The sequence below is a fragment of the Salpingoeca rosetta genome (genome assembly GCF_000188695.1).
Source record: "Salpingoeca rosetta unplaced genomic scaffold supercont1.24, whole genome shotgun sequence".
NCBI lineage: Eukaryota > Choanoflagellata > Craspedida > Salpingoecidae > Salpingoeca > Salpingoeca rosetta.
The window spans coordinates 1026188-1033920 of record NW_004754910.1 but is presented as its reverse complement, the minus strand read 5'-3'; the positions used below and the strand labels follow the sequence as shown (position 1 = coordinate 1033920).

At 54.9% G+C, this 7733-nt stretch overlaps 3 protein-coding genes across 3 annotated transcripts in view; 1 reads left to right on the top strand and 2 right to left on the bottom strand.

Annotated features, from left to right (window-relative positions):
• The window catches only part of PTSG_08720 (ubiquitin-activating enzyme E1), a 9392-nt gene extending 8683 nt beyond the window's left edge, over positions 1-709 (bottom strand). The window contains exons 1-2 of the mRNA XM_004990456.1: positions 512-709; positions 99-266 (exon numbers count right to left, since the gene is read on the bottom strand). Coding sequence (XP_004990513.1) covers positions 99-266; positions 512-565 — 222 coding nt within the window. The 5' untranslated portion in view covers positions 566-709. The remainder of the gene's footprint in view (positions 1-98; positions 267-511) is intronic.
• An 80-nt stretch (positions 710-789) lies between these two features.
• Positions 790-2999, bottom strand: PTSG_08719 (ribosomal protein L13Ae). Its single transcript, XM_004990455.1, has 7 exons — positions 2851-2999; positions 2526-2611; positions 2098-2163; positions 1748-1935; positions 1496-1555; positions 1209-1331; positions 790-993 (listed from the first exon to the last, which is right to left on the bottom strand). The coding sequence occupies exons 2-7, from the start codon at positions 2608-2610 to the stop codon at positions 919-921; spliced, it is 597 nt and encodes a 198-aa protein (XP_004990512.1). The 5' UTR covers position 2611; positions 2851-2999; the 3' UTR covers positions 790-918.
• Positions 3000-3293: 294 nt separating this feature from the next.
• Positions 3294-7733, top strand: part of PTSG_08718 (uncharacterized protein) — a 7612-nt gene continuing 3172 nt past the window's right edge. The window contains exons 1-10 of the mRNA XM_004990454.1: positions 3294-3699; positions 4138-4333; positions 4579-4655; positions 4852-5057; positions 5269-5370; positions 5675-5797; positions 6047-6190; positions 6376-6419; positions 6604-6901; positions 7215-7466. Of these exons, the coding sequence (XP_004990511.1) occupies positions 3306-3699; positions 4138-4333; positions 4579-4655; positions 4852-5057; positions 5269-5370; positions 5675-5797; positions 6047-6190; positions 6376-6419; positions 6604-6901; positions 7215-7466 (1836 nt within the window). The 5' untranslated portion in view covers positions 3294-3305. The remainder of the gene's footprint in view (positions 3700-4137; positions 4334-4578; positions 4656-4851; positions 5058-5268; positions 5371-5674; positions 5798-6046; positions 6191-6375; positions 6420-6603; positions 6902-7214; positions 7467-7733) is intronic.

Sequence of the window (7733 nt, the reverse complement as noted above, 5' to 3'; positions counted from 1 at the left end):
ACACACACACACACACACACACACACACACACACACACACACACACACACACACACACACACACACACACACACATAAAACAAAACAAGCAGTAGTACCTCCACGGGGTGGTCGTCCAGGAGGGCAACGGTGTGTGCGCCTGCAAGCGTGGTGTTCTTGGCAGCCTCAACGCCGACACCTGTCATGCCGACAAACAGGACGCGCATCTGAACCAGCTTGACCATTGCCTCGAGGCCAAACGCGCCAATCTGGCGCGAATACAGATCCTGTGCCGCAGATGCAAACCATTGTGTCAGTAGTGCACACGACCGTCAAGGAGGCGTACGCATTTAAGCATGCGGGCACACCACCGCGCTGTCTCAACATCACCACAAACACAAACACACAAACACACAGACACAAACACAGACACAAACACAGACACAAACACAAACACAAACACAAACACACAAGAAGACAACACGTATCATCATCGACACGCAAACAACAACAAACAATGCACATGGCCCACCATGAGGTGGCGGTCGCCCTCAAAGTCCACTGCGTTGGTGATGGGTTGAGCCATGCTTGCGGTCACAACAGTAGTGGTCGCTTGGTTATTGCTTCAAACTGTGTCAGAGTCGGTGAGCCTTGTCTGCTTGATGTCTCGCTTGCTTTTCTTCTCTTTCGTTTTGCTGTGTGAAATGTCATCAGTCGTCGCCCAAAAAAAGCCTTTTGTCGACACAACAAACGCCCACTGCTCAGCACTCAAGCCACCTCAGCCGTTTCTGTTGTTCTGTTACATGAACGCTGCTTCTTGTTCGGTTTACTCGACACCCACCGCCAGCAAGCATATCTTCTTCGCGGCGGTGCAGCGCAAACGCATCAAGGAAGAGAAGGAAAGAGACCATACACCAGAACACATAAAGGCTTGAGCGCTTAGTAGCCGAGCTTGGCAAGCGTCGCGTTGCACTTTGCAACAGCCTCCGACTGCATCACCTTGGCGCGTGCCGCCTGTTTTGGCAGTGAAGCAAGTGTGGATGGGTGACGGTGAGGGACAAAAGAGGGCAGCAAAAAAGGCACACACACACACACACAAGCGTGCAAGCAGAGTGAGTCCACGACAACATACGAGAGCCAGCCTCACTCAGCTTCATCAGGTGAATGCACCCATCCATCCCACACAGCAATAACAACAACAACAACAACAATGCAGCGTTGGTACGCACCACGGCCTTCTTCTTTGCGGTGTAGTACTCTTTGGCGCGCATGCTGCGCTTGGCCTCGAGCTTCTCAACGATGTCCTTGTACTTCCAGCCCATCTCGTGTGACAGACGACCAACAGTGCAGAACTACATAACCGCAAACACAAACGAAAATGAGAACCCATGAGCAAGTGACGCGAGCACCAAATAATGTCGCATCCACGTGCTAACGGGACTCGACCTCTACCAGCCTCCTCGTTCCCCCATTCATCACACGCTCACCCATCCACACAAATCAAACAGGAACACACCTTGCGGTCGGGACGGAGGCGGAGGACGCGGAGGGCACCGGGGACGACAACGCGCTTCACCTATTGATAGGGAAACAACCCACAACAGCAACAACAACACCAAAAAACACGTCAGCAAACACACACACACAACCACGGAGGAGGAGGCATGGCACACATCTTCAACACGCAAACACACACACACGCACGATGCCACACAACTCCCGCCCACAGTTGCATCCCAACCAAACGCTATCTCTCACACACATATACCTTGTCATAGGGAGGGGGGACACCCTCGAAGCATTTGAGGCGGCCGAGGGCGGCGGCACCCTTTGCCTTCTTGTGCGGGAGCATACCGCGCACCACACGCCAGAAGATGCGGGAGGGAGCGCGAAGGTGGAAGGGACCACGGGCAGGGTTCACGTTGCAGCGCTTGCGGAGGAACTCCTTGTACTTCACTGCACGCACAAGCACCACGATGGAAACGTGAGGCTAGCGCTGCAACAACTGATCACACACACATACACTCATGTAGTTGTCCAACACCCCCGCCCCATGTGCAAGACATCGTCAACACCAATCCCCAAAACAACACACGCTCCCGCCGCACTCCAACTCACGCTTGTTCCTGTAGAAGGAGCCAGAGATGTTGATCTGCTCGCAACGAACAACAACAACGTGCTGGCCTGCAACAACAACAACAACGAGAGAGAGAGAGACAGCAAGTCAAACACACGCAAAGGCAACGGACAAACTGTGAGTGCCGCAGCAAAGGTCATGGAACAGTGCTCTGTTGCGTCGCGGGCGTGTTCGGTCATCGTTGTCTGCCGAATCAGTCTCTCTTCAGCTGCTCCACGAGCAGCTGATGTCACCGGGCACCCTGCCTTCTGTTTCACTCTTAACTCTGCCTCCCGGTCTCTCTCCCTCTATGTTTCTGTCGCTGGCTCGTTGTCGGGCGTCACGTGCTGGTGCTGCACATGTGCATCTGATGCGCACGTGCTGTCTCAACGTGTGGTTTGTGTGGTGTGTGATGTTTCATGCAACGCACCGCTGAGGATCTCCTTGGCCACGATGGATGCAAGGCGACCGAGAAGGTGCCCGCGGGCGTCGATGACGATCCGCTTCTCAAACATGCTGCAGTGGTGGTTGGTGGTGGTTGGTGCATGTGACATCATGAGACTGCAGAAACGTGTGCATGTTGTAGCGGTGGTGTTCTTGTGCCCACGCGCAGAGATGCAGATGATTACAGACAGACACGGTTGTACACAGACAGAGAGCACACGCACACGCACGCATGCACACGCACACGCGCGAGCGCGAGCAGCAGCACGCCGCCACTCCCCATATCCATCTCACTCAGCCATGGAACATACACGCGCTGTGTCGGTGGTGGTGCTGGTGGTGGAGAGAAAAAGGCACGAGAAGCGAAATCCGGGAAAGAAGTTCACAATACACAGACTCGCAAGCACGTGAACTGCGTCAAGGCAAATTTGCCTTGGCCAAAGTCAAATCTAACCACCAGCACCAAAACAAAAAACAAAAAAGAAACAAGTGTGCTAAGTGTTTCATGCCGCTTCGCAGGCATAGGACTGAATTCAGTGTCCCCGTGAATTTTTTTTATTCTGCAGATGTGAGCAAAGTTTGTCGAGCAAACGTTGACAGAAAAAGGTGGCTGCGCCACCGAAAAACTCTGCGTCCGCGAGCGGACGCAGAAATGCTGCCACCGCGCCCACGGATTTTCCCAGGGGGGCTCCGCCCCCCCTGTGCGCTTAAAGTAACAAGTGAAAAGAAGAAATGGCGCACTCAAAAACAGCGCGCCGCAACAACGATGAACAAGCCAACTGAACACGATGCAGGAGGTGGTGGCGGCGGCGACGGAGATGTGGGCGAGGACAGGAATGGGGAACCAGCAGCAGCACACCCACCAGCACCAGCCACCGGGAGAGGTGACAGCACAGCCACGCCATCACATCACAGCAACAAAAACAGCACCACCACCCTTGCCAACGACACCGAGCAACCTGTCGGAGACAGCAGCAGCACCATGATGAAGCGTGAGGAAGCCGCCTCCGACGACACAGCACAACAACAGCAGCAGCAGCAGCAGCAGCAGCTTGGCGAGCCAGCGGCATCGACAAAGGTGAGGCGCAGCGGGCGACAGCGCAACACCATCACTTCTTACGCCCAGTTTGATGTGGACGAGAGCGACTCCGAGGACCTCGGTACGTGCTCTGCGTCACTCCTGTGTCGAGTACAACTGCCAATGTATCCTTGTCGAAGCACCCGTGATGCATTCCATCTTGATCCTGCACCTCACTCCATTTCCGATGACTTGTCTCACCAAACACGCGCATACACGTTGCAAAATCACGCACTCACACTCACACTCACACTCACACTCACACTCACACTCACACTCACACTCACACTCACACACACACTCACTCACACTCACACTCACACTCACACTCACACTCACACTCACACTCACACTCACACTCACACTCACACTCACACTCACACTCACACTCACACTCACACTCACACTCACACTCACACTCACACTCACACTCACACTCACACTCACACTCACACTCACACTCACACTCATGCACGCACATGCACGCACATGCACGCACACACAACCTCACCCACGACAGAGCCGCCGGAGTTTGATATCGTGCAGATTGTCGAAGCCGATGCGTATCCGACAGCGCAGGTGGTGGCCATGAACAGCCGGAACATGACGCCAGAGCACATCCTGCGACATGGCCTCACCAACCCGCTGCTGTTCACGGAGCGGGACCACCTGGACATGAAGCTGCCGCCAGCCGATTTTACCATCAGTCAAGTGCGGTGCGTATGCAACGTGGGAGGAGTGGATGAGTAAGTGAGTGAGTGAGTGAGTGAGTGAGTGAGTGAGTGAGTGAGTGAGTGAGTGAGTGAGTGAGTGAGTGAGTGAGTGAGTGAGTGTGAGATGGGTGAGAGTGTGAGTGTGTGCGTGTGATGGTGAAGCAGTGTGTTTGTGTGTACAGGCCTGCACCACATCTGCTGTACAACCCATAGATTCATTTCATGTGCTACCCCTCCTGTGCTTGCAGTGACGCCGTTGGCGCCAAACGGAAGCTGGATGTGCTCAACGTGCAGACTCAGGAGGGCGAGAACATGACCATGCAAGGTACCGGCTGCTTGAGATCTTGATACAGTTTGGGGTCTGCGGGCGCTGTGTGTATGCACCTGTGTCATTCAACTGCCAGCGAAACCTTCACGCTCTCACAAACACATAATACACTCATGCACAAACAACTGCCACACTCACCCACGCAATCAACTGCAACACCCACCCGCCCACACTCCCTCACACATCCCCGCAGCGTTTACGGAGTACTTTGCGTCGCCCAACAAGACGGCGCTCAAGAATGTGATCAGCCTGGAGTTCAGCAGGACGCGCCTGGACCCGCGCGTGCAATCGCCACGTGTTGTCCGACACATTGATCTCATTGACAACGCCTGGCCACCAGAGAGGAAGCAAGCACAGCGCGATCCAACAAACAACATCAAGACCATGAAGTACCCAAAGGTGTGTCCGTTTGTCTGTATGTGTGCGTGTGTCTGTTTGTCTGTATGTGTGCGTGTGTCTGCGTGCGTGACTGCGTGTGTCTGCACGACTGCGTGTCTGTCATCGCTGCCTGTGCCGCCAGTGTGTATGCACGTGTTCACCCGCATGTTCGAATCCCACTTGATGAAACTTGACTTCCCTCATCCTCCATCGCTGCCTCTTCATTTTACAGGTGCAAAAGTATTGCCTGATGAGTGTTGGTGGCTGCTTCACAGACTTTCACATTGATATGGGCGGCACGAGCGTGTGGTACCACATCCTGCGCGGATCAAAGGTGCACCGTCGCAGCAATGGCTGTTGCTGGTGGTGGTGGTGTTGTTAGTGGTGTTGCTCCTGTTGGTGGTGGTGGTGGTGGTGGTGGTGGTGGTGGTGATTATCACCAATGCAGAAACACACACACACACACACACACACACACACACACACACACACACACACACACACACACACACACACACACACACACACACACAAACACACACACACACACACACACACACACACACACACACACACACAGCTGCTTGCCACCCTCCCCTCACATCCATCATCAATTCCCCCCTTTCTCCCATGTTCAGATATTCTGGGTGTGCCCACCAACGGACCACAACATGCGGCTGTTCAAAGACTGGACGCGCTCGCACCAACGCCGATTCTTCGGCGATCTCAACCCCGAGCACTTTGGCAGGATCGACCTCTCGGTGCGTTCGTGTGTATTGACTGCCTGTACATTATCCTTGAGAAGGTGTTCTTCATGCAGCGTTTTAATCTTCTCTCAACCCTTCACACACGCACACACACACACAACTACAAACACACACACGCACACGCACACACACACGCCTTCACACACGCACACACACACACACACGCACACACACACAACTACACACACACACACAACCACAACCACACAACATGCAACACCACCGCCGTTGCCGCCACGCCAGGCCGGCAACACGTTCTTTATTCCGAGCGGGTGGATTCACGGTGTGTACACGCCCGAGGACACCATCGTCTTTGGTGGAAATTATCTCCACCCGTTTGCTCTCGGCAGCCAGCTGCGCGTCCTCCACCTCGAGAACCAACTCAGAGTGAGCCAATGAATGCATTTTGCATTCGTGTGTGTGTGTGTGTGTGTCAGTGTCTGCGTGTTGGCTGTACTCAGTTGTTTACTCGGCTTATCGCATGTTTGTCCGCCTGCTTACAACGACTCATCACTTTCTCCACATCACAAATGTCCCCGCCCCCTCAACATCACCATCTCCTCACCCTGCAGGTGCCGAGTTCGCAGCAGTTTCCGTTCTTCGAAGAACTCATGTGGTGCGTGCACATGGGCGTGTCACATTTCGCTTGACTTGCTGCTTCCCCTCACCCGCCACATGAACCCCGGCACACTGGTTTCGACCACTCACCTGACCCAACCCCCTTCCCTCCAATCACTCACTTACTCACTTACTCACCACCACCACCGCCACCACCATCACGGCCCCGATTGCGACGGCAGGTACACTGCGCGCCAGTACGTGCGCCCGCTGCTGTGCTCCGTCATCGCTGGTTTTGGTGCGCGCGTGTGTGCGGCGAAAGAGGCGGCAAAACGGATGCGCGCAGCGTGGCGTCGCGAGATGAGGACAAAGGGCGGTGCTTTGCCTGCAAGCACGGATGGAACAGCGCAGGTCAAGCGCCGGCGCAACAAGGGCGCACCGAAGTGGCTGTTTGGGCTCGAACGTCCAATCAGTGATCTTGAATGGGACGGCGCAAAGGATCTCGCGTCCACCCTCGACACCTGGCTCTCAAAGCAGAAGGTAGCAAGTACTGTCATGTATGGGAGTGTGTGTGCGTGCGTGCGTACGTGGGTGTATTCGTGAGTGTATGTGTATGGTTGCACGTGTATGTGCGCGTACATGTGTGTGTGTGTGTGCGTGCGTGCATATGTGTGTGCATATGCGTGTGCACATGTGTGCGTGCGTGCATATGTGTGTGCATATGCGTGTGCATATGTGTGTGTGCGCGCGCCATGTGGTAACGCCTGCTGCTAACACTCGCCTGCCGTGTTGCGCTCCATGTCCCTCACCCACCCCTGAACACCACTCTGAACACCGCAACCATATCCCCAAGCACCGCCGCCACATCCCATCCGAGATTGGGGACGGGCAACTGCTGGTTGCGACGCTGCAGGTGCTGTGTCTACTTCACTCGTCTCTCGTTGCCGCGGCCAGCACGGATACCACTGACGTCAAGGCGCAGGACCATCAGACTGCTGTCGATGGCGGCAGCGGTGGTGGTGGTGGTGGTGAGGACGATGATGGTCTTGATGAAGAGCAGCTCGCCAGCCTGCACGCATCCGTGCCGCCACACTTCACATACGTGGTACGCGTTGCATTGCTCTACTTGCTCGCAACATGGGCATGTGTTTGTCGCAACAGCATTTGAACTCACCCACCCACACACACACACACACACACACACACACACACACACACACACACACTCACTACCACCACACACCACCCCCACACACACAATCACACACACACACACACACACACACACACACACACACAAATCACACACACGCACACACCACACACAGACACATACCATCATGCACGCGACGCACTTCACACCTGCATTCAC